The sequence below is a fragment of the Apteryx rowi genome, unplaced genomic scaffold, assembly GCF_003343035.1.
Source record: "Apteryx rowi isolate R43461 unplaced genomic scaffold, aptRow1 scaffold_383, whole genome shotgun sequence".
NCBI classification, from domain to species: domain Eukaryota; kingdom Metazoa; phylum Chordata; class Aves; order Apterygiformes; family Apterygidae; genus Apteryx; species Apteryx rowi.
In genome coordinates this window covers 311,863-339,757 of record NW_020450341.1, presented here as the reverse complement: position 1 = coordinate 339,757, position 27,895 = coordinate 311,863, and the positions used below count along the sequence as shown (strand labels likewise).

Sequence of the window (27,895 nt, the reverse complement as noted above, 5' to 3'; positions counted from 1 at the left end):
GTCTCAGAGGCACACTACATGTTACTGCACCTGTCAGTTATAAATTACTAAATGGTATTGCATCTTTGTCAACATGTCTCCAGAAAGTGTTCCCTACAGCGGCACTACTGTGTCACAGGAAAGCACCATTTCCAGAAGGGATGACATTATCTCTAAACAGTAGCAGCTGTTTAAGTTTATTAAGAGCCATATCAAGTATCTACATTTAATTTCTCTGGACAGGGCATGGACAAGTCCTCAGAGAGTATTTTATGCTCCTTGCAAATGATGCTTAAGGATTTAAATAGTGCTGAAAGTTCCTCAAATTCTACATAGGCTTACCTGAAGATCACAAAAAATGAACACAGGTCTGGGAGATGCTGAGTGTCCTTCAATACCCAAACAAAACACTCCCAGCAGGTATTTAACAGCTAGTCTGATAAGGCCTGAAATCAGTGTCTGAAACTTAATTTTACAGAAAATTAAGATATTTGGTTACCATTCAGAGGTTGTGTTATCATGGGAATGTTGATGAAAGAGCTAAACCCAAACTGATTTCTCTTTTCTTAGCAAAGCAATCTAATTTTCTACCAATAAGCCAGAAGTGATACTGATTTAAAACTCTTTACCTTGAAACCTCCATAGCAGTCTTTAGTTTTAGAACAATTTTATGTAATTAATATGGCCTTTAAGTTCAGTGCATGCAGTGAAGCAGATAAAGACATAAATTTGGGGGCTGCATTCAAGAAATGATGCATCTGCAAAGTAAAATCGAAGAGGAGGAAGAGTATTGTATTCTGAAATAAAATCCCATTTATTATCTAACAGTTCTGTAACTGTCAAATCTCTTTCATATGATCTACTGATAGGAATTCCTGTTTAGTCTCTAGCTTGTTGAAACTGCAATTGAAATAAATGTTATGTTTCCTCTGAATTTTATACTCTTCCTTTTCATAATTTATTATGGATCTCAGCATAGCAGTCATTTTTATATGTCTATGGACTGATGTCATATATAGCTATGGTTGATGTTATAGTACTGGGGTAAAGTCAATACAGTTATGTGACACTGCAACTTTGAAAATTTTAAAGTTAAATTTAACTTTTCAGTAGTAAAATTGAGAAAATGTTTTATTTTATTAAAAAGTGAATCGCTAGCTTATTTGAAATGATAGATCAGCTACAGTAAATTATTTTGTTATAATCCAAACATAAATGAAAAAGGTCAGTACAATATCTGTTGTATTAAATAGTCATTATATTCTGTTTTTACAGTGTTGCTCATATACTTCACAAGTATATCTGCTGCCCAGACTACTGACTGTGAGCATTTGAGGGAACAATGTATAAATGCTGCAAATGGATGTGAGGGTGTCTGGAATGTCATGGAAGATGTCTGCAATATTTCAGGTAATTCTTTATGGTGCACATGAAATTATTTTGAGTTGGTTAATGATTGCATATTCATAGAGTATCATAATATTGCTGGGGTGACTGAATGAAGTCGGTGAGATTTCAAAGAGCAAATGGCAGCAGCAGGCAGCCAACTTCTGAAATCCTTGACAGCAGCCAATGCTACCTTCAGTAGCAGTCACAATGTCCAATCTTTAATGCAATAAATTGCATTTCTGGAATGTAACTGAAGTCAAAATCTGAACCAACTCAACAAGTGGAATTCAGTGAAAATTATGCTGTTTTGTGATCCTGTTATGCAAAGCCAGCATTTAGCACTGTATGTTCTGAACAAGGAAATCCTGCCCCCACCCAAAAAACCCCAGAACATCAGAGGAGCTGATTTTGTATCATACCTGAGGCAGTGTAGTAGTTACTTAGAATATTTTTTAAAAATAACATTAGAATAAGAAACAAATCAAATAAAACATGCCTCAAAGAAAGCTGCAGAGAGGCATATTGTATTTGTTCAGTGAGTAGTACATACATGTCAAAGTGATCCACATCCACAGAATGCTGGTACAATAAATTGCAAGTTATGAATATTATTAATCCTCCTTCAGTTGTTAAAAGATTCTCACATAAATGAAAGCAGAAAATCAGTCTCTCCATCTTTTCATTGCTATGTCAGTAAAGTATGATTATATTTTAAGTGGGAGGAGACCAGATACTATTAGTTTGGCCTGAAACTCATCCTAATCCCTACTGTAGTCACATGAAAATGTTCTTTTCTCCAGCAGCCTATTGCCTTCTTGAACCCAGCACATAAAATTCCTTGGGTATTAGTCATCATCTCTCCCTTTCTTTAAATCTCCCCAAGACCTTGCTATTAAATTTTGAGTATTCACTCTCCCAGTACTGTGAATGCGGAAAGGCAAAGAGTGGCTGGGTAGAGCAGGGAGGGTAGAGCTGTGTCATTAGAAGGAGCCTGTAATGACTCCTTTACTGACTGAGAAATGTCAAGGGCTACATCAGTACTAGTAAATAAAAAGAGCTGGAGACTCTTTTCTGGCCCCGGGACAGCACATACACGTACAACTAACCTTTCCTACCTGCAGGACTGCACAAAACTGCTTTCTGGGAATGGTACCAGGCCCAAGCTGTCTTCTCAACCATGACAAAGCAATAACTGGAGAGTGCTAGTTTGCTCAGTCCAGACCAGGTACCACACAAAAATGCAGCAGTATAAACAGTCACTTGCCATTGGCCTAGCCCAGGCTTTATTCGTAAATGTAGCCAAAGGGATTTAGATATATCACTGCCATTTCTAGCAACTTAATTCCAAAATGTAGATTCTCAGCTGCTGAGAATCACTGAGTTATCTACATTTCCTGAACATCTAAACGTCCATGGAAACCTCCCTTCTCCTTATATTGGCACTACCTGAACAAAACCATCCGTGTCCTGATGTCATAATCTGTTCTCAGCTGCAGCAGAGTTCATAAAATGAACTGTCTAGCTTGACTTCTGGGCCCAGTCTCACATTTGGTCTGTGTGGAGAATCCAGGCAGGAGAAGATACTGCTTGACTCCATGCTCAGTAGCCCATCTACAAGAACATGCACCTGCAGTGTGAACTACCTGAACTCCTCTCTGTCACATTTGTTGCAGGGGGTTGAGCCCAGGTCTCTCAGGTCACAAGAGAGCATTCAAAATACAGCAGAAAATTCTCTGCATGTTCTTTCTTAGTTTCTGCTGTTCTGGATACATATATGTTTTTCACAGAATGTCTGAAAACTCTTAAAAGCATTGAGAGTAAATGGAAAAAAAAAACCCTATATTCTAATGATTATGACAGTCCCCAAAGGAACTAGGTTTCAGCACATGTTCTATTGAGTCTTTAAATATTTTATATAAAGTAGACCAGTTTCAAAAGATATGGTTGCTATTGAAAGAAAAGTACTGGAATATCCAGTACTTTCAAGGTCAAGACACTCACCTAAAGATGAAATCTCCAGACACAACCCTCTTCTCCACATCAGAGGAAGAAGTTGAATCTGCATCTCTCACATCCTTCACAAAGGCATTAGTTCCAAGACTGTTTGGCATAATGGGCTGTGACCAGGTGAAGTGATCCAGCATGATGAGTGCTGTGGATTCCCTTCTGGATTTTTTGCATTGTCCCTTTTTATTTGTGTGTGTGGTTAAAACACTCCATTTTCCTTACATGTTGTCCTATGTGCTTGTTCACTGCTATGAATGGTATTTGTAACTGGGTCAGAGAAACTTTCTGAAAATAAATTCTTGTGACTGGTTGGCAGTTTTTTGCATCTGTATATTTCCTTAGGATAACAGCCTTTGGCAAGGATTGTCCAACTTTGCAGGACAGTCAGATATTCTCTTAGGTCTGGAACAAAGTATTACAGATGTAGTTACTATGTGCCATGGCCCCAGAGGGTATGAACCCACAGTCAGACAGCTGATGGTATTTCTCAGCGAACCCACTGGTACAGAAACAGAAAAATATTTTTAAGAACAAAGTTATACCATCAGTCAAGAGTACTCTACATGTACAAGATGAAAAGCTTCATGGATGAGCTGTATGAATGGAAGAAGCCCCCTGAGTGTGCAGCATGAGCTTATAGGTTGGTGGAAAGCAGGGCAAATATTCCTTTTGCTATGTTCTTTACAAAAAACTAAGTATGGATTACAATTATTCTCCTACTCCATGGTACAAGTTTGACAGCTCAGTCCCTCAGATTGTAACCTCAGTGTTGAATGTATGCACCTGTCTTTTATTCTTCAAAGCAGGTCTGGGGACATTCCCTGGAGTACCTCCTAAGTTACTCCTTTCTCAGTCAAACTGGTTACCAATGCTCCCCTAATGCAGCAGCTTTTTCAGAATCTCAATTTATAGTTTTCTAAGACCTTCCTCTACATCCCTTTCTGTTCCATGATATAGTGAAAAAAAGAGGTCAACATGTCTCTGAGTCAACTTCCACATCAGGATTGGAAAAGGCTAAAATATTTAATTTTGACAGAATCAAAATTTTTMATTCTGTAAATGAATTCAGCATTCAAATTTCCAGCATTGCTTAATGAAGGATTTTAGGCTGGATTTGAGGGTTGTTTTTTGCTGGTTTTCTTTTTCTTTTCTTTTCTTTTTTTTTTCACGAGAAGGAGAAAAAACTGAGGCCTGGTGCAACCCCAGTAATACATTTTCTTAATTTTTCAGAACTGGCACATCTTCATCCCCCAAAAAATCTCAGGTTCCTATCAAATATTAAGGAATCACATTGTGAATTATATTTGAAAGTAGAGTTTACTTTTCATAGAATAACAGAATGAGGTTGGAAGGGGCCACTGGAGATTTCTAGTCCAACCTCCCTGCTCACAGCAGGCTCAACTAGAGCAGGTGGTCCAAGACCATGTCCAGTTGGGTTGGAGGCTCCACAACATCTCTGGGAAAAATCTGTTCCAGTGTTCGATCACCCTCACAGTAAAAAAGTCTTTTCTCATGTTTAAACCGAATTTTTGTATTTCAGTTTGTGCCCATTGTCCTGTCACTGGGCAACACTGAGGAGAGTCTGGCTCCACTTTTTTTATCCCCCCCCATCAGGTATTTATACACACTGATAAGACCTCCCTGAACCTTCCCAAGTCTCTCAGCCTCTCCTCGCATGTCAGATGCTCCAGTCCCTTCATCAACTTTTTGGCCCTTTGCTGGACTCGCTCCCATATGTCCATGTCTTTCTTGTACTGGAGAGCCCAGAATTGGATCCAGCACTCCAGATGTGGTCTCACCAGGGCTGGGTGGAGAGAAAAAAACAGTACTTTCATCTGCAGTCTTCAGATGCAATTCCCACTGAGACGATTGAAGAGCTGACTATGCAAGAAGAAAGATTATCACCCTGGAAGTGTCAGCATCTACTCTGTCGTGCATCTGTTTGTGGTCATATGTGCACAAATTATGTACATATAAATAAATCAAATAATGAATAATGGCTGCCAAGCATTAAGTCAGAGGGTATTTTTCATAAATGCCTTGGTAGCATATGTATTAGCTAAAATATATTACCTAGAACTAATCAATGATAAAGCAACAATAATTGAAAACCAGCAATAAAATATTTTCTGCTGTTCATCACAGCTGAATCAACACAATGTACAAACAGACCAATACTGATAATAGGTTATTTCCACACTGCTTTTAAGAGGCCAGGCAAGGGAACTCTATAAGCCTGATGTGCTTCCTGATTCTGTCTATGTCCTTTGAATGTTCATAGCCCCACAACCTTTATGTCTCAACCTCTGCTTGTCGCATGCTGTAATTCAGCGTAGCATGTTCACAATGCGTAAGGGCATTCTGAACACAGACAGTGTAGCTGACTAATGAATGCAAAATATTAGTGCCATAAAGGTGGGTGAGTTAAGTGGGGCTGGWCTGAGTAAAAGATACTAGGATCTCCGTTTCTTTTCCTGCCACCTCTACCAATTTCTACCTTTGAAATGTCCTGAAGCCCATGAGAGAGACACTCATATATTTGGTAAATTAGCTAATCTTTATGCAAGCCCTTTCTGGCTTTTTTGCTCTTTCTACTCCTGAAAGTCCCCCCTCTGAAGTTCTCTCCCCAAATTAATTTGTTATCCCTTACTCATTGGATAAAATATAAGGTAGAATACTCACCCACCTACCTCCATGGACCTCTACAGTTCTCATAGTTGCCATGTCATGACATACTTTCAGTCCTGTTTTTACCATCAAGGAGTCTTCCACATCTGTGATCTTCAGTAGCTCCTATTAGACCTCCTGAGCTTCTTGGCTACTGGAAGGAAAAGAAATGTGAGGGATAAGGTCAGGATCATGATTCTTTTCTACAGATGCAGATGGCAAGTCAGAGATGGAGTTGGAGAGAGACAAGAAAGCCCAGGCATCATGACTTCCTCCTGTTGCTGATATAAGACATGATGTGGGAGCAGACACTGGGAGTTGTAATTCTTGCTGGGCTGGGACACCCCCCTGTAGCAGTTCCCCTTTTTAATACATGCCAAACCCTCCTTAGCTAGCAACAGCAACTGGAGCAAGGGCAATGCAGACACCAGTTGAAAATGGAATTTGGGGTGGTAGAATGGGGACATGCACATTCAAATAGTTAATCTTCATTCCTTCAGGCATAAGTAACATACACTATTTCCTCTTGCAGAGCTTTTCCTAGACTGCCTTCCACTGCTATTCATGTCAATATTGCATAAATGATATTAAAATAATGGCAGGTCACATTAAAGCCTGTCAATGGCAATGATGACACATGGCTGTTGATTTTGAGTTTTACTAGAGCGCACAATCTCTGCTGCTCCACACTGGTCACCTGAGAAGCAGCAAGGTAGGAAGCCAGACATCACCTTTGATGGGGCAGAAAGAATAGCATATGCATTTAGTTGATTAAAACAGATCCTCATGCTGCCTCATGAACAACCTGGATCTTTTGAGCTACATATTCCTATAGCTATGTATTTTAACATAATTAATACTCATGAGGCAAAGAGAGAAATATGCTGATTTGGGGAACTGCACACTTGTTTTGATGAGGTAGACTATGCCTTTCACAAAATAAAAGTTTCTTAAATGGTAATAAACTACTTAAGTAACTTTCTTAACTAACTAGTAAGTTCAAGCAATGGTAGATAGCAAAATACTTCTAAAACTATTTAGTCCATAAAGTGCCAGGTTGATCTATTTATCTGCTTGCACCACAAAGTAGTACATGCTCTTTATTTTTTACTATTCATGACAGTCTGCCTGAGTGTCTCTGTCCCTGATTCCAAGTGCACATGCAAGCAGCTGGCTTGAAGCTGGAGTGGCAAACTAAGGTTCTGCATTTTTTGTGTTAACGTTCTAGGTTAACTTTGCCATTATTTTTATAAAAATATAAAAATTAAAAATCAGAATGTCCACTTCTGGGTCTGCTTCAAATTTGTTATTAGTCAAACTTAGGCAGTGAAGTTGTTCTACAGGAAAAATCATTAGAGCTCTAAGAGCATATCTAAATGACCAGACATTTGTAGGCTTGCACCATCCTCAAATGAGCTAGGAGTCTGAACCAAAGGTGCTTTGTCTTAGCATGGAGTTAGCATTATCGTTATCATGGGACTGCGTGTGCGCTCCTACGTCCCGTCTCTTACCCCATTATGTGGAGGTACCTCATTCAGCATTGTGATTTCCAGCCTCAGAGCCAGGCACCTAATTTCTAGGCCAGCCCGAGATGAGTGTTTCAGTGCCTCAGTCCAGGATATGCCCATAGAATCTGATGCATCATTTTTAGCTTGATCTCTGTGCCTCACCTACCTAGAAAAAAGGTGTGGTTACAGTTCAACACTAGCTGTTCTCTTATATGCTTCACTGCTGTGTAGTGCTGGTTTTATCTGCGCAACCAGAAACCCACTGAGGGGGAATACTGATTTCTCTCATCGCAAGGCTGTCCTGCCTATTTCTGATTGTCCATTTGCAGCAAGCAACTAGTCTCTCACATGTTCAGCTAAAGCAGTCTCAAAATGCAGCTGTATTGCTCCCCGGTCCTCTTTCCCTGGCAGGTATTTCTGTCAGTGAGATTCAGCACAACAGTGTATGCTGGCTTACCTCACTGTAGACCCCAGTGAATACGGCCCCTTAAATGAACTCTCTTATAAGCCAAAAGTACACTAATTCTGTTTAATTCCTGTCAAAAGTAATTATTTTAAGGTTTTATGTACTTTAGAAATGTGAGCTGAGACAGACATCCTGGCAAGGGGTCAGCTTGAATGAAAGAAGGCAATGTTGTACTCAGATCTTTATTATATCACTCTGAATACTATTTTAAAATTGTGAATTATGACACATTTTCAAATAAAACTAAATCCAGACCATGTGCTCTTGGCAAAGCATATTATTTTTGTGCTCAGATTAAATTGTTTTATGTAACCTTATCCCCTAAGCATCCATAAACATTATTATATTCTTAATTGTGAGTTCTAGGTAATAGATGCAAGGCTGAAGATGCCGTTGGCTGTAATAGAATCATCCAGGTCCTGGCTGACGAATATCCAGTATTTAAAAACTGTGTCTGCACTACAGATGGTTTCTGTAGCATCACAACGTTGCTTGAGAAACAATGTAGCATTAATAAAGGTAATTAATTAAATATGATGCTTTAATTATGCAGAACAAAAAAATATATAACTTTTTAACTCTCATTTTAACTGAACTGGTTTCTTTACATATTTCTCAAACCTGATAGTTTCCTGAAAGAATTGCAAAATTCTTTTTCGTCTTTTCTATGACATCCACATTCCAATATACATATGAAAGCAATGCCATATTTGTTTTAAAATAAAATCAAGGGAAAACAGAAGGCGTGTGAGAAATTTAAATCGTTTACAAAGCTCTTGCTCAATTCAATGGAAAGCAAGAGTGAAAATATTATGAGTGTTAAGGGCTACTTGCCCAAGGAAACGTAAGCACCTTTGAGTATATGCTGTGTATAGAGACATGCACAGTCTTCACCTTGTGAATGAGAGTGTGAGTAAATGGGGCTGTACAGCTCTGTAACTGTGTCACACTGTGTTACAGGAGCATATTCGCTATATCTACTAAAGGTTAATGAATGTGGGAAATACTATTACTGCCTTTATACAGCTGTACTTACTACATAAAATACAGTCTTTTTTTTTTTAATTCCATTATAGTCACTGGGCCCAGACCCCTTTCTTATTTAATTATGAGAACTTTTTTCTCTTGAGAAAGCTTATTTCTACAAATAAGTACTACTCAGAAAGGCTTTTAGTTTCTGATCCAGTGTCTCCTTGAGTAATGATTAGAGAATATGACATAAGAGAGGTAAAATCAGCCAGTGAATGAGAGTCTGAAAAGTGAGCACAGAGACTGATTCTCCACTCTGAGCCATCTTTCCACGCAGGCATCAGTCAGTGTATGTCGTCAAGTAGTAAAATATATGGCTTTATTGCAGAGGAAATAATAGCATCCTCTTCTGAAACTCCTTGCCCCAGACAAGAATAATGGGTATCTAAAGCCTGATGTCAATGTCATCAAACCGGTTGCTTTTGCTTCTAGCAAATGGAAGTAATTTTATATTTTTGTTGATTAAGCATGATTGCCTTTCTTGCCAGTATAACAAAAATGTTGAATTAAATTGCACCATTACTGGGTTTGCCTATGAATGAAGAATATTTCATAGCTTGTAGTGTTGGTAGATACTTTCAGGAGTAATTCTCCCTGTCCATATTAAGCATGTATTTTAAGTAATGAACCATCCTCTGGAATTGCYTTTTTCTCCTTGAAGATTATAGATTGAATCTAGAAGATAGTCCATGATACGTCCAATTTGTAGGTGGCTAGAATTATGTGAGATGAATCTCTTTATGCAGTAATTTCAGTAAGGGTTTCTCATTTTATGGTTAGCAGCTGAATTGCTAAGCTAGACGGTATGATGCAGACACTAGGGCACAGTAAGCATGAGAAAGATTCATTACTCTGCAAGAATCTGAAATAATGATGTATGTGCATAACACTGAATTTAGTCATGGCATAGTTATGGCTGTTTAATTAATTTTATTGCATTAAGACAGTTATTCTTTTCCTAAATTTGTTTCGCGGTGACCAGGAGAGAGTGATGACGTTTAGTCTTCCATTTTACTTTTATCTCTGTTTACGCCTATTTGTACAGAATATTTGGATACTTCCTCAAGATCAGATACTGAACTGAGTTTCAGGCAACACAGAACTCCCAAAGACCAAAAACACCCAGATGAATTAGAGACTGACTGCAGTACTGCAAAGCAAAGCTGCCGGGAGGACCCTTACTGTTTTTTAGCGTTTAAGAACTTCCAGCGAGTTTGCCAGGCAGAAGTGGCGAAATGCAGGCTCCAGATGGCCACACAGCAGTGTTTGTCAGCATGGAAAGAGCTGAGGAAAACAGTGCTGGGAAAGTGCAAGTGCTCAGAGCCACTTCAAAAGAGATGTGTTAAAATATGGAAGGGAATATTTAACAACCCTTGTTTACAATACTCTCAAGAGAATCAAGCTTCAGCATCTAGTGAAGAAGAAGAAGATGATGATGATAATGATGATTATGAGGAGGAGGAGGAGGAGGGGGAGGAAAGTCAGGACACTGACACAGGTTAGTGTGATTCCAGGATTCTGAACCCCTTCATACATACAATGCAATCCACATATCTGTGAAAAAGCTTTTTAGATCATTTGCAGTTTGACATTGGAAATAGAATTGTTTTATTTAGATACAAATGAATAATCTGATAGTGAAATGACAACCTGAGTGCAAATAATATTTTCCTTCGAAGTGTTAATTTGAGGCAACCTGGTCCCAATCAGTGCCTCTTAGTATTATGCTATAACTGGAAATAATAATAATAAAAACAATAACAACTATTTGTTAATAATAGTAATTGTCTGCCTGCATTGACTTTAAATCATGACATGTGGTTGAAATTTAAAAACTGGATATATTGATGAACATATTAAGGTCTCTGGCCTTTATTTATTCACAAGAAATCTGATTTTATACTATGCTGAGCATCTCTAGAAACTTCTTGAGATCATAGGATGTATAATTATGTAAAGAATGTTATTAACATCCATTGGGAAATTGTGTGCATTCACCTCAAAATCTATGAATATATGTAACAACACTTTTAGAGTTTATGAACAAGCTGACAGTTTCTACCTGTCAAGCTAATTTGTTTTATTCTTGTTTATTTTTACTACTGACTCTATGCCAGCATCACAGCCAGTACTTTAAAGTTCAGAACTAAGGTAAGACATGATTTATCATTGCTGCTTATGCCTATACCCATATTTTTTTTTTCTAGATAATGTTAGTATGGAAGCAAAATTACAGTGGAATTTATCTGCCCTCTCCAAGCAAGGTAATTCTGAATTTATTTATGAATCCTAATAACTTATTTTAGCTCTGTTTTAAGATAATGAAAAATGTATCTCCATCCAGATTAAAGTGAATAGTTTTAAGTCAAATTACTAAAGAACAGGGAATCAACAGATCCCAAAATATTTTCAGTTAAGCTTCTGCATATATAAGAATCCTAGAACTGATAGGTAACGGTCCTGATCCTGGTAGATTTAGAGAGGCAAAACTTTACCCCAGTTTAAGGTCCAAATTACCTAGGTCTTTCTGGAAGGTTTACAGCATAGAAGTACCTGAACTAGCTTTAAGAACACAGAAATGTCATTTATGTTATCTTCTTTGTTAGTTATTGTGGAGCGTAATTTAAGATTGAATTTTGGAGATTTCAGCAGTTAAAAGTATCCACTAGCCACTAGCATTCCAGAAATCATTACAACAAAGGAACCTTCTCCTTGTCACTTTTCACTTTCTTCTCTCCATTTACCTGTCAAAGACAGAAACCTGCAGGAGGGTTGTTTATGAGGCCCAAGAAGGGAGAATTTTGAAGAATGTGCAGCGGGCTTTAACGGGCAATGTTGGAAAAGGTGGATCAGAGTTTTGGGGAATCAAATTTATCTTTAATGGGAATATTGAAGGCAAAACAACTACCTGTCATCACTTGAGATAGGCTTTCTTACGATTACATTTTAAAAATCATTATTCTTTTTAGAATACAGAGCAAACAGAACCTGTTTGGATGTGAACAAAGAGTGTGTTGAAGACGAAGTATGTAACAAACAGTTGTCCCTATACCTAAAGGTTTGCTCGGTAAATAAAAAATGCAACATAAAAGAATGTCAAGCAGCCATAAGGTTCTTCTATCAAAACATGCCTTCTGAAGTTGCCCAAACCATGACCTTTTGTGATTGTATCCAGCCTGATGAATCTTGCCACAGAGCTAAAGAACTTCTTCATGGCAAGTCCTGTGCAGTGACAGCAGTTCCTACCCCATCATGTCTAAATGTAATTCACATGTGTGAAGAGAACGAATTGTGCAGGTAAGTGGAAGAAAGTTTACTTTTCCTACATTTTGTCCTGTAATGTGCATGAGAAAAAAGATTTGATCAAAGTTATATATGCCGTATATATGCCATATATCTCATCTATAGCAAAATATTTTTCTGTGCTGCATCTATTCTATATTATTACTTGTATCTGACATGTGCAAAAAACATATTTTATGGTTGCAAACAGTGGAAGGTTTGTTATCTTTACACTTCAAACATGATATCCCAGTTAACTGAGAGTCTTGGAGCCCAGTTCTAGGCACATCTTAGCGTTTAGTGTTGCCATTTATTTTTTGGACAAGACCTGATAATCATCTTGTAACAGTGCTCCAAACTATTCAGATTTCCAAGGTATGTTCTAAAATTCTAAAAGTCTTTGTTGTAAATTCCTTTTTCTCTGATAGGGGATAAAGTCAAGAGGAGACAGATCACAACCGATATTTCTAGAACGCCTTCTATTCATTATGCTGTTGTTATTAATAGAATCCAGATGTTATTAACAGCAAAATGCTAATCACACAACACATTCACTTGTTCTCCCACACAGCTTTTTCACACACTGACACATCCCCTCATTACCCATTAAAGCAACAGTTGGGAGGCCAGCTCCAACTGTGAGCTCATAGAAGTAGGGTTGTAGTGGTGGGCCAGTGGCTTCCAGATAGATAAGAAAATATCTCAGAGGGTCCTGTGTTTCCTCAAGTGTGTATATAATCCTGTAGCCACCGGCCACATGCAGCAGCCACAGCCGTTGAGGGTGCGGTCCAAGCTTCACAAGCCTCTGTGGATGCCAGAGTGCACACGTGTTTCTTGCAGGCTCAACAACTCTCCAGCACTTATCCGCCCTTAGGAAACTGTCACATGTTACCCTCCTACTTTTCCTCCCTTTGCCTTGTTGTTTGCTGGTAACGTTTTCTCCATTCAAACCCATAGACACCTACATAACCCATTCACAGACTCACCCAGAAGGAACCTCTGTGGCACCTTGCCCAAGAGACGTAATGACCACACTGAATGCTTACATGAACTTGTTCTCCACCCAAATGTGCTTAGATTTTATTAGGTTAACTTACCTAGTTTTAACAATCAAAAAGCTAGGTTATTTATCACTTGGCACAGACATTAGCAATTCCTTAAACCCTGTTCTCATCTGAAAAGTGACTACAGAATGGCAGTTTCACCTACACATCTATCATAACTGTCTGTATCAACTGTGGTAATTTTCCAAATAAAATAAAAAAGGTTCTTTTTCAACCAAGGTCTGTAATTTAATACGGGCTTTTCTTCTGCCTGTGTTTGATGACTCTTAACACCATTTTTGCTGGACACAGTATGTTGTTAGGTATTTTCATTACCACTTTCTTCAGATAACACCTGCCAGTCTGCACCTTTGCCCTCTAGCAGTTTACACAAATTATGCAGCAGACTGGGCAAAGTTTGTTGGGTTAAAGTAATTACCTGCTCCACCTGACAATCTGACCTTTTGTATCTAAGTGTTGTACATCCAGCTTGGCCTTTTTGTAAAACTTTCTTTTTATTCTTTTCTACTCAGACTGACTGGCATGTCAAAAACTCTCTTGCTAGCCTGAAACATGCATAGACCATCAAAGTCATGTAGAATAACATAGGTTTCAGATTTTATTTTATTTTAGAAAACATGCAATAGGATTGGTCCATACTCATGGTTCTACTTAATTACGGACATTTGAGGATGGTCAGTTGGCCACTTAAGTTTTCAGTGCAGTCATTGGATCCCATGTGGATTAGACCTGAAGTCTACCTCATAACTGTGCTTAAATTAATCTTCAGTAAACAAACCGAGAGGCCAAGAGACACTTTCAGTACTGTGCAAGCTGTTCAGATTGACGTCAGTGGGAATTGCCCCCTTTTATATCAAGAAGATTTGGGCTACAAATGTATGTCTGTGCATGTGTGCACATGTAATATCATAATGGAGACTTGCTGAATTGCCCGTTATTTTGGGAGCATTAATGTTGCCTGGCATTGACAATAAGTGGACGTAATTAGCAAAATTACTCTGTGAATTATGGCTACCTATATCTATAAATTAGGGGGTGAACAAAAATGATTCCATTAACACAGAGGTGGCATCTGCTTTGAACCCTTTGCCTGTGTAATGAAAATACTTATAAATAAGGTCCTAGCTGGTATCGTAACAGTTCACATTTTTCAACATGACTTGCTTTATAACAGCTACACAGCAGCAGCACTAAGTTAACAGACTAATCTTTATGTCCAGAGAAAGAATATTTTAATACATTAATGTCCAATATCCAACAACAATTTATTTCTATTGTCCTTGAATATTTAATGTAAGTGATAAATTAGTTTCTAATCAATATCTTTGGTTTTCTTAGTTAACTTTTAATAGATGTTTTCTATTGTCATACATAGTGTATTAAAGGCTAATTTTGTCCTACCACAAGAGCAAATAAACTGAAACCATTAAGATTATTGAGCTGATAATGAAATTAATCCTTCTTGTAATGCATCTCCATTATCAATTATTTTTTAAAGTCTAGTATGTGTAGCTGAATTCCTTCTAATTTATCCGGAATTTTGGACATTTTGCATTTTGTTAGTATTCTGTTTTTTTAGCACTGGATGTAGATTATTTTATGTCAAATAAATATTCATTCTTCCTGTCACACTACCCAACAAACTTATCCAGTAGAAAGCACCTGTTTTGGTTTCATTGTGATGATCGGTTTTATTCCTTTACTGACATTCCTTCTCTGAGTGTCTGAGATTGCCAGTACTCACACTGATTTTTACTGGACCCTGGGAAAATCTCCATAGGTGCTGATTTGGAGTACAGTTGTTTTTTCTCAAAAACCTTTTGAATAAAACTCTCATTTTCCTCAAACTGTAATTTTGCAGTTTCACTGAAATCAGTCGGGGTAAATCGGAACAGAATTTAGGTCAGCTGCCATTGTATATCATGATTATTAAAGTTTAAATGGCACCTTTGGAGAAATTCTCTTTTTCTGATTATCTCTGAATGTCTTTTTGCAAAATCACAAAGCTTTTAAACTGTCGTTGTATATTTCTTTTTTTTCCCACTAGGAAAAAATACAAAACTTTTCTGTCAAAGTGCTGGAGACATGTGACAAAAAAATGCTATGATGATGAAGCTTGTCTTGAAACTTTAATCAAGGATGACATACCCTGTTCTGCAAATACTGATTGCAAAGCAGCTTACATTAGCACCTGGGGCACGATGCTGCGTGTGGAGTGTACCTGCCATAATTCACCTTCCCTCGAGCAGTCTTTATGCAAGCTCTTCCATCACATGCTTCATAGTAAATCCTGCTTCAGCGAGTTACGTGAGTAACACATAATACTTAAGGAAGAGTTGGTTTAAAGGATTATTAAAATGCTTGTTCGCACCAAATTATCTTAGCAGTAACCCCATTGATTTCAGCAAGGTTTATATCTGGAGTTTTTAATCCAATTTGAAACACAAATTGTACGTGCAGTTTTTTCTCTGGTATTGGGAAATATTTTGTATTAGTAGTAAATCAGTAAAACTGCCTACATGACTCATTACATGTATTTGCTGGAATGACCATAAAAGAATAGTTTCTGGGGCCTATAATATTATGTAGATTAAAAAAGTTCCAAAGCATTTCTGCCTTTGGCTTAATGTTGTACTTTGGTGCAGTATTTTTACAAATAACATGCTAAATGATGTTATTTTTTCTTTCTTTTCTTACTGGAGTCTAAATATTAGTACACCTTATTCTGTAGGTTAGCTAACATATATTTAGGAAATTATTTAATAAATGTTAACCTTAAAAATACCTGGCATTGTATGAACAGTTCAGTTCTGTTGTGAAACATAATAAAAAACAGGAGAATTAATGGTCTTTTGTCTCCAGACAGTTTCTTAACAGAAATGAGGAAGAATACTAAACTGAACCAAGAGTTTTCTAGCTTTAACTTCTGAATACAGATCTTGTTTGCAATAGAAATCAGGGCATACATAACAATGCATTAACTGTCATTTTTTGAAAGTAATTTATTTTTTTTTGTTTGCTTTACATATGGTGGTACAGTATGTTGCAGGCCTACACATTTAATAGCAAATAGTTTAAACTTCTTGTGTTCAGAATATTATCTTTTAGTTTCATTCACGTTGAATTCATATCTATGTATCTACCATCTATCACCAACTGTATTTCTGAGACACCATTCTAATATCACAGAAATGATGCAATTTGCTACCAAAATGCATTAACTCTGTGTTGAATGCAAGACATAAAATAAGGAATGAGAGGGGCAGAAAAGTGCTTTACCAGGACCTGCATTTATATCTGCACTAGTAAATAAAACAGACCAGGGACTTGCTTCCTCCACTGAGGGCCGCTGGCATAGCACAGCTTGCAGTCGTACCACCCAGGTTCCCTCCTGCCTCTTCTTCCTCAACGACCCCCAAACAGAGATGGCTGCATCCAAAATAACTATTGGGAACTGGGAAGGGAGTCAGGGCCGTGCAAACGCCGGAAACATGCCTGGGGTCCAGCTGCCTGGGAAAGCGCTGGCTGTCCCCAGCCATAACCCCAGCCTGCTGGTAGTATAATGGCAAATTTTTAGATAATTTAATAACTATTACTAATTAATAGATAGTTAGCTAATGAAAACTTAATTAATGTGAACTGATGAACTGATAAACTGTTAAAGTTGGACTGGGAAGCCCTACACACATTTAGCGATGGCCTTCATTCTGCTGAAAGTAACTTCAATGATTTAAATAAGGCCTCTGGAAGAAAAAGCTGCTACGCACAATGAATAGAGGCTTCAGGATTTGACCTTCAGTAAAAACCCTGGGATTAACTCAGAGGAGCTATACTTTCTCAGAACCATTCAAGCCTTTTATGTGCTAAACCAGCTATTTATTTTTGTTAAATATAAAAGTCGTTGCCAAATCCTACTTTAACAGGGAATTATTAGTGCAATGAATGGCAATATGGGTGCATTTATTAATGTTTTAGTGTGGATCAGGAATGTGCCTTTGAAGCAAATCCCCTCTTTCTCCCCACTTCCTGCACTGTGGTTCAAACCGCAGGGTGGTTCCCGGGCAGATGATCCCTTTGGAAAAAATTTAGCTGGAAGGTTCATCTGCCGCACCTGCAACCCTCCAGTTACTACCAGTCCCTGGGACCAGATTAAAGACCAAAGTACCCCCTTCTCCCCAAATCCATACAGTGTGGAACTCAGGTCTATACACCAGCTCTTTAGCTGTATAAATCCCTTCAGAGGACACTCTTTGCTAATATACCATACCCGATGTTAGTCATCTTCTATATTCTCAACCTAGCTTGGGAAAAGCAACCTTTCAAAATGATTTCAATGAAAAACAATGTCAGCAATGACTATTTCATAGTTCCAGCTAAAGGACTGCCATTTAAAAATACATCGTAGTTGCATATATGCATTTCATTGAATTAAGTAGCTATTTTTTGACTTTTAGCAGCCAGAATATTGTCACTGATAACTGCTTAACTTTTGCTTGTCACTCATAGAATTCAAAGGCTACCCAGAAATGAAAATTAAGTTGTTGAAACACTGCCCTCAAGCTTATACAGTCAGTACTAAATTTCAGACTCTGGCAAGAGTTTACAAATTAAATATAAACTCCCCTGGAAAAATGATACCATAACACTTTTAGATTTGAGACTGTATTAGCTGTGGTGTTGCTGATGAGCATTATTTATTTGTTATGGCTGCATTTAACGATCCAAATGAGTGATCATATAATGGGGCTAGTTATTCTTTACCTATAAAGCAAAAAGATGACCCACATATCATAATAATCAAATAATTGCTCATCAGCTGTTGCCATTCCCTGAAGCAGTATCAAGATAAAATGTTTTTCATGATGGAACCTTCTCTAACCCAATTGGGAATGAAGAAAAAACACTTTGCTTGCTCCTGTGGTGCAATGAAGTTCCTGCTAGTTAAACAAAAATACTTTGGGGGTCTGAGGCCTTGGCTAAGTATAGGGTTGGCACCTACTTCACTGAACATTTGTGTGGTGTTGTGAATCTTGCTTCTGTTTTTTTTTCTAAATGCCCAGCCATGATACAACTAAACTAAGAGAGATATGATTATGTTGTTCTTCGTAAGGCTGCCATGTTCAGTGCCAGTACCGTAGTTAATTAATGGTAATTATGAGACATGAAGTGAGTGCTCTGCTGTAGAACTCATCCAAGCTCTTCTGAAAACTTGCTTGTGTGGCCTGGGTGTGAACTTTGGAAAACTTCCACTGTCACAGTGATGATGACTTTTTAACATCGAAGTCTCTCTGAATAGGCAAATGCCCAGGACTGGCAAAAGGGATCTTTGTCTCTAGAAGTGGTGAGAACAGAGCTGAACCTAGACAGCTCTACCTTCCTGTAATTGGCATTTACACCATCATGCCTTCCTACTATCACACGGGACTGCCTTGCTGCAAATGTTTGCTCTTGGGGCTCTGCTTACAAGATTAAAGCTTGCAGCATGCTCAGGAAAAGGCAAGAACTGCAGATGGCTGGCTGCTATAGGAGACAGGAGCAGAGTGTAAACTGCTATCAGTGTAGGATCTGTGTCACAAAAGGAATAAAAAATACCAGTGACAGAAAGTAAAAGGTTACTTTTCCAAACTATTTTAACTTTGGGTTGTACTACTGGATCTCACAGAAATAATCTGTTACAAGGAGATTTAGTTCAGGGCTATTTAGATGCTGTTCCAGACTGCACACATGATTCTTTATGTCTTATTGTTTTCATTCCTCAAGGGAATAAAAAATTGTCAGCTTGTTCCTGTTCATGTGAGTGATTGTGCATATTCTTGCATATTTTAGTCTCTTACTCTGTAAACTATTATACTCAGGTAGACCTTTTGTTGGGCCATTTTACTATAAGATACATATTTTCAGATACATTCATGAAATTATTCCCTCTGAGAGGAGTAAGGCTTTGTGAAAGAGTCAAGGTCTAGAAATTCATTTGGAGAATCAGCTTTTTGAAACTACTTCAAACTACTACTCATTCCTCATCATTTCAATATTTGTTTTCCTTTTGATGGACCTATTTCTAAACTTGTTATTTTTGTTTCTGTGAAAAGAGAATTTAATCAGTTCTGAGGCAGAGAATTTTTTCTTTAAAACACACTTCTTTCATAAAACAAACTACAGTGGAGATACAACTGAGATAAAAAAGGAAGAACCTGTATTTACTCATTCATTTGGTTCACTGAGTATCTGTAAACAACACTTTTAAATAGCTGCTTTTGTAAAATTCTGTGACTTCTATCAAAACAACAAAAAATAATATTCACTTAAGTCATCATTTAAAAATTAATTTTTGAATAAGTATTTTCTTTTCAATATTCAGGTCAAATCTCAATTAAGAAAAAAGATTTCCATTGGGTAAATACAGAAATACCAGGAGAAAAGCTTTCCAGAGCACAGCTGCATTTTTCTTCAATTAACGGTGAGTTAGAACGAATCGCTTCACGATTTTAATAGAAGTACTCTTGAAATTTCTCTTGTGTATGACAGGGAAGACTAAAGATTGGGGCCCTTGGATGGGTTCAGGAAAGTGAACTAACTCTATCTGTGACTGCCCCATTCAACATAATGTGGACAAGTCTTTCTAGCCGTTTGTCTTAGCTTATATAACTACAGAATAAAGATAATGAGACTGACCCCGTTTTGCTGATAAGTGGTTTTGAAATAGATGGCTCAAAATCACTATATTGTAATTGGGGAAAATTAAGCTATTAAGCCTGCCAGAGCCTGACTTTCCATACAGTCATTAGAGAGCAGTAGTCATAATGTGTAGTATCAGTGATTAACTTTGATGTCACACCTGCTTGTCTCTTAGTTCTCTTGATGTTTTGTGCCATAGAAGTTGCAACAACTAAATTAGGAAGCACCAGTAAGCGGCCTGAGAAAGGTATTGTGTCACTCTCCATCTGACATTACCTCCTCGCGCAATGGAAGGGCATGACGTTGTGGATCATGATATCCCACAGGTTGAATGGCTGCATCTAGTTTTATTTTCAAGCATTTACAACACACTATTGACATAAAGCTAAAGGATATTGAATTAACATGAAAATTTTCTTATAGTTGGAAGAATATTAATTTTATATTTCCTTTTGAAGGACTCCATTACAGACTGAGAACTCTGGAGAGCTAATGCGTAAATATTGACTGTAATGAGAATGACTTGTTCTCCCTTATGTGGAGCAGATTACAATACTCTAGACATTACTATGAATTAGATCCCAGAAATGTCCATACTGAACATCTTTTACAGTGAAAAAGTAATTCAAGCTCTGTGCACAGTACAAAATAAAGGTTATTCTGTTATCTCTATCCTTCAGCTATCCCTGAAGTGGGCAGCCTGGGAAGTATAAAAATAGATTGTCATGACTGGGATTCCTGAGACCTGCATGTGAATAATTAAGCATTCATTTGTAACTTTGGCATTAATATTGCTTACTCAAGAATCACACATGTCATCTGAGTGTTCTGTGCAGTTAATGAAGAAAGTCAGGGGCTGTCAGAGGAGGCTTGATCCCATTTTAGGCTGTCTTGGCTGTTATCCACGGTGTCCTGGAAGTGTCGCCTGCTCTTTGCTGACTACAGGGGGAGCCTGAATCTCCAGCTGGAACTCGACTCTAATGTTTAAATAATTAAAGTTAAGGGGGAGAAATCCTACTCTTAACTGAGAAAATGTAAGATGTGAGGTATTTCACACCAGTGGCTTCTATTAACTGCATATCCTTTCAGTGGGTAAAATGTATTATGCATTTTCCTCAGAGATCCAGATAAATGTTTGCAACAGGCAGGCTGCACCTAGTTAATTCTGCTCCCACTGAAGTCTGAATACTTTCCAAAAACCCATCCTTGAACTCCAACAGAATTTTGGATGGCCTTAGAAAAATAAAAAGAATGCTGACCAGCCTTAACCGTACAATAAAATATTCCTCCTATTGGAGCTGTCATGTGTGCTAGCTGGGAACTCTCTTAGCTATAAATGTCTGATAGGAAGCCAGGTCAAGGAGAAGAATCTGATTCAGAATATCTACGTGATGATAAAAACCATATTGTAAATTGTTTCATAAATCCCATTGCCAAAAATATAACCTAGTATCCTAGATACATATGCTAGTAAATGTGCATTACTCCAGCAGCAAAGGGGATTACCATCTTTACAAAACACTTATCTGTACTAAAATTAAATCCCAAGCAGAATCCCAGGGTGCAGAGGTAAACAGTTCAGTGGTCAACCATGGCCTTTTGTGTGTGCAAAGATATTTGCCGAACTTGGAAGGCAGGAGATAAAATTTGCAGATATCTTGCCCCTACATCAAAATTTCAGAAGGGTCCTTTATCAGCTTGCCTTTGAAAGACAGAAGGATCTCTTTCGCAAAATCAAATTGATGACCAGCTGCAGATGAACATGCTAGGAAAGAAACTCCATATTTCTTCAACTGTCTTTTAAATTATAAAATTCAAAAAGCATTAAGATTTCTGTCTTCTGTTCAGTGGCACTGGAAACCATGCCATTGGAAAGGATTGTTTCTAAGTAAATAAGTGTTCATACTAAGTAATAAATATATATTTATATATTTACAAATAAATATAACCTTGTTCGGTGGAAAGAATATTATTCCAGTTTTTGATGGAACCAAAGACACTTTGGTGTGAATGTAGTAGCCAAATAGTTTGGGTCAAAAGTATGGGATATTCTGTTTGGATGAACAAATATGTTATCATGATTCAACCAGTTACTGTGGATTGATTGATCCACAGTGACTGTGCAGAGGCACATTCTTAGCCTGTAATAAAACTCAAGTTATTCCATTTCTTGATGAGAAAGGGGAAAGAATAGGCACAAAAAGTTACTGCAGAGAAGCTGATCCCTGGTAACTTTATGCACTCTAGTATGTCATATATCAAGGGCGTTAGTCTCCTAAATATAGTTGTGATGCTTGAAAATGGGATTATTTAAAAAAAGCACTTAGGTGTTTTGGGAAACCTTGGCGCAGTTTGCATAAGCAGCAAGGCCGGACACGGCCTCTGATGTGCCAGTGTGAAACGACTCCCTTTCGCTCAGTGAGACCGATCAAACAGGTACCCGGCTCGTACTCAGAGGCATTGGCGGGAATGTTGAATGCAATACCACAGATTATTCTGAAACAAAGGTGTCGGAGATGGAGTCCTCTGTCTCTGGCCCTCTGGTTTTCCAGGTGATAACAGGATCTTTCAAAAAACATAACTGTATTTACACTCATTTGGATACCCAGGAGGGTACATGGAAACTTAGTCATCTGTGGGTTAATATAACCCAGGTACCGAGATGTGATGTGAGCAGAGTCCTGATCTTACAGAAGTTAATGGAACTTTCGTTGTAGGTTTAGATGGGGCTGGAATTTTATATCATTGTGAAAACAACAACAGAAAATGATAAAGCCAACAAAAACTCTCCAAAATTTAAAAATGTTGTTATTGCATTTTCAGCCTGCTTTTGACTTTATCCTATGCAAATTATACCCCATGATTTTAAAGATTCACATCATTTAAAAGATTACTGCCTACACTTTAATTTGAAAAATGATTCATGTGTGAAGATAAGCATTTACTTTCATCAGTGTAGAGCTTTGGAACTAAAGTATTTTTTGGCTGGAAAAGGAAGTTGAGAATACAGAACTCTTATCTGCTTCTTGTGACATAAAATAAAATTGGGCTTAACCCAAAACTAATGAAATTAATCTTGTTTTCCTCTTAAAGTATAGAGTTATCAGATATTTTCTATTGTGGAGTGTTGCTGTACTGAGAATCTAGATAAACAAGTAATTGGCAGGGTTTATCTATAATTATACCAGCTGCTGTGGGAACTGAGATTAGTTCAGGTCCAGCGACTTTAATTTGTAAAGTATGAAACATTGTCAGTCTCATTGTTTTATAAACGTGGAATAAAAAGCCTGTGACAACCTGCAGGTAGCCTCTGAGCATCCACTGGAATTAATCTGCCCAATGAATATTCACAGTATGTATACATAAACAGGTAGATTTACAGATGAGACTAATCCCAGTAATTTTTCCACCTGCTGAGCCCACAGCTATGCTTTCCCGAACTTTATCATCAGAAATGTCCCTATGTCTACTATAGAGAGTGCCAGCTACTGCCTCAGAGGTACCTACCCCCCCGGCTTCGTGTCCCTGAGTGTTTGCAGCCTGTCCTGGGAAGAGCAAGACATTTGTCACAAGTCGCACTAGCCCGCCCCGGGACCCTATAGAGCTGCCCCTATAGCTGCCCTAGCCTGCGTCACCCAGGGCTGAGGCTGCTCTGGGCCTGGGCAGGTTCATGCTCTGCAGAAAGGAGCAGAAAACATGTCACATTTTACCCACTGTTACCGGGCTTGAGACACCAGGTGTGCATCTCTCATTTTCCTCCGTACCTACAAAATATTTGTACCCCTTTCTTCATAAAGTCCAAGAAGCCAAGCCAGATTTGCAATTTTGCAATTCTATCAGTTGAAGAGAAGCTTAATACATATAAAAACAGAAACAGCTATTTCTCAGGAGAATAATGAAATAAGCATGTGGGTACACTACACTTTTTACCATTTCTGCTAATAATATGAAAGTATTCCAACTTTTAATGGTGTTTTTAATTCTTAATGATGGATTTGTCTGCTTTCTAGTGAGCTGTGAATGAGGACACAGCATGAGCACTAAGGTTGTTTACAGAACCACACCCACAACTGTACTTAATTGCAGTTAGTGTTCTTATTATTTATTTCATGCACTGTTTTTTAAGCCTTATGTCATAGTTATGTTAGTTGTGTGATACACAGTATATAGAGATACAGATGTAGGCAGATATGCATATATACATATATATGTGTGTGTGTGCAGATATGTGTGTATGTATGAATAAATATATATGTATGCATATTTAGATGATCAATATACAGTGATCAAAATGGGATGATGCAAACTGTTATGTCATACTGCAAATGAAATGTGTATTGTGATAGTTTTCATGGAGAGGATTTGGGATGAACAGAGCCAAAATTTCATATCTATATTTCTAAACTTCCATAGCACTATTCTGCATTTCAGCAACTGAATGGATGTAGATGACAAGTGAAAATGAATGCAATTATTCCTCTGAATTTTTAAAAAAGAGGAGAGTGTCTATCAAGAAACACTCACCCCTACCAAGGTTTTCAACAGAAGATGAATAAGCAGATTCACGTAGCTCAGCCACAACAAATATAAAAAATGAAGAATTAGCTCTTCTCCCACAAAAGTGTGCTCTCCTACCTGCTTTACAAACTCCCTCCCTTCTCAGAAGTCAGGAGAAAATACATGGCCTCTAGCATGATCTCATCATTAACATCTTTTCTGTGTTTCCCATAAAACCGATAATATTTATTCAAGTCTCTTTTACCAGAAACTACATCACCAAAAACATAGTATTATATAAAGTTTTGACAGAAAATAGAACATTTTGGTTTCATTTGATCATTTTATTTGAGCATTTCATTTGATCAAAATGCAACAATTTTTCCAACTTTTTAAAGAAAAAAATTACTTCAAAATATTATGATGAAACAATATTTTTGACCATCCATGGCTGCTACTGCTTAAAATTTTTCCTAATCTTTGTGGTGATTAAAGTGATTTTAAAAACTTCCACTTGTCTTAAATATGTGTGAACCTTGCATTCCACTTTAAAAATAATCACAAAATCTTGTAGCCCTTTCAGCAGTAGAAAGTTTTAAAAATTGACCGTGTGTACAGTTAAGATTCAGAAAACACAAAAAAGCTTCAACATTGTTATTTTCCTAAATACCATCATTTTAAATAAATATCATAACTTGAGAGGAGGAGCGATTTCTAATCTGTTTTTAAATGTATGATATTAGCAGTCCTGCCATTGGACAAAAATAGATCCCTCTTCATTCAAAGATTCACTACATTAAATATCTTTCAGTAGCTTGTTGCTTGAAATGCTATGTTCATTCTACATAACTTGTGATAGTTTAATCATTGTTTTCATTTTTTCTTTTATCTGAGACCTTGACTTTTGGCTAACTTCTGGAGAAAAAGTGAGTGCCATCCTGGAATAGAAAACAGGCAGGTCCAACTCCCTGCTCAGCTCTTCTCCCATTGGTTACCTCGTAGTAGAATATATATTCACTCTCTCTTACTGTTTCATTATTAATACTCCCTTATTTGTATTATACAATAGACTATATTCATTGCATGTATGTAGTGTATACAGAAATATCTTATTTAAGGTCTATACAGCCACACAACCCCCCACACACTATAAATATAATAACTGATAACTGATCCATACACCAGAATTTGGCCTTCTCACAGCTTCTTGCAGGCCCAGTGATGGGGCTACAGAGTCAGTCTCTTCATCAGTGATTATTTAATTGTCTGTATAAAGTGGAACAGCTTAGGAATGGCTTAAGTCATATTTTGCCATTCTAAGTTTGGGCTTCGGTATCAATAAATATTTAAATATTTATTTAATTGTGTATACATAATAGAACCAGTGGCATAGGAAAGTAATAGAAGAGTCTCATGTTTTATGATTGTAGATCTGGATTGGAATCCTGTTGTCAGGTAGTCTAACCCCTGCCTTTCTCATTCCCAGATTCTGGGTTATTATTGCATTCTGAACTGAAAATTTTCCTCAGAATATTTTATCAAAACTGATGTATTCCTCCAGGAAAAATCAATTTCCCCTCATTTTCTGGAAGGCAAAAGTTGAAACAATTCCCAGTTTTTCTTCAATAGTTGGATTTTTTAGCGCATAAGGTATGTAAGTGATTTGTTGGTCAGAAGCCCAAAAGAAAGAGGAAATTCTATGGGCACAAGGCCCAGAAACATAATGTTAGGTCCCATTTTACATTAGTTTGATCAGGTATTGCTGCACACTGCAATTATGGTAATATATCAAAAAGAAAAAGAGAGTGTAGAAGATAATTAAGATCCAGATCTCTTGTAATACACAGAATAAAACTAACACCTTAAAGTCAGCCAGGAAAATACTCCAAAATGCAAATCAGAGTAACAAGCTGGTGCAATTCCCCTGGAGCACTAAAAAGTAGTGCCACACATAAAAAGTGCTATTGGAGTGGGTATTTACTAAGAGGAGTCCAAAAATTATTTTGCATCAGCTGGAGAAGGAAGAGTAATTCCTACTGTTGGCATACAGGTCTGTTTTCTCCTTTTAATGATATCAGAATTGGTTGTTAATTTAGCTTGCATTTGTATGTATTCAGATCCCAAACCTGATTCTTATTACTAAAGAAATGAATGTTTCACGTCTGCTTTCTGGTTTTGGCTTATAGGTGAAGCAGTCTACATTATTGCCTATTCCTCCTGCATAGTTCTCATCCTAGGAATAGTCCTGTTGACTCTTCTAAAGATCAGGTAATTTGATAGGAATATTAATCTTTTGTTCTAGGAAACTGGAAGAGCAGAAAATAAACCGTGTCAATGTAGTTAAGAGGTTGGCACTGCAATTGTCTTTAGAAAAAGTCCAGCATGTCCCAGAGATGGAAGGAGCCGACATTGCAGGTGTCAGCAGGAAGAAGTGAAATATGAGGCGTACCTACAGTGCCCTCCATTCATACAGAGATCCCGGGCTTTCGAAGGTTTCATTTCCTGTCCCATGGCAGGGGAAGATAAAATCTGAATTCAAAATTCTGGGAGGCTACCTTCTTAGCCTTGTAGCAGGCAAGGGCAATGCAGAAAGGAAATGAGAATATTCAGCATTATAGCATATTTAGAAATCGAACTGTGAATGCTGCTATTGTAGTTAATACTGTTGCCAAATACTATTATTGCTGATAGGATTCTGTAAACATTCCCACACGCAGTATGAAAAGTTGCACATTCGCCAGTGCTTGGTAAGAAAACAGAAATGTGCATTCACTTAGTCAAATGAACATGGTCTTTTCTTAAATGATACATTTTCTTGGACCAAATTAAATGGCCAGATTTCAAGAAATACACTGTCAGATGATAGGTAACAGAACATGATGTAGCAGGAGCTATATATAGTGGGAGGGATGTTGAGTCAAATTTCACTATTAAATTCAGAGGCAGATCAAAGAGGAATCACACAGAAAAATGCAAAAGAAAAGCCAGGATATATGGGAAAAGAGGCTTTCTCCTTAGGTTAGCAGTTACAGGAATATCAGAATATAAATAAAACTCAGATTTAAAGAATACAGGGGATGGAAGAAAGAACAGCACATTAATAATGGTGCAGGGAATTATTTTATACCACAATGTTTATCATAAATAGAGGGGAATTTTGCCACTGATTTCAATTAAGCCAAAGTTCAACCAAAAACTGTATAGTTTATTGTTAAATATATGCACATTCTTTGTTTTCAGAGCCTGCAGAACAAAATATGAGTCAAGAAGTCCCTCACCAGACCATTCTTCTGAAACATTTATGGTCCATTATAAAAGTCACAGATGAACTA

General features: G+C 37.5%; 1 protein-coding gene across 1 annotated transcript; it reads left to right on the top strand.

Annotated features, from left to right (window-relative positions):
* The first annotated feature begins 225 nt into the window (after window positions 1–225).
* Window positions 226–27,891, top strand: GFRAL (GDNF family receptor alpha like). The gene is made up of 10 exons (XM_026074261.1): window positions 226–244; window positions 1,255–1,389; window positions 8,383–8,535; window positions 10,091–10,543; window positions 11,253–11,309; window positions 12,015–12,342; window positions 15,439–15,698; window positions 19,750–19,848; window positions 26,750–26,831; window positions 27,804–27,891. The coding sequence occupies exons 1-10, from the start codon at window positions 226–228 to the stop codon at window positions 27,889–27,891; spliced, it is 1,674 nt and encodes a 557-aa protein (XP_025930046.1).
* Window positions 27,892–27,895: the final 4 nt, after the last annotated feature.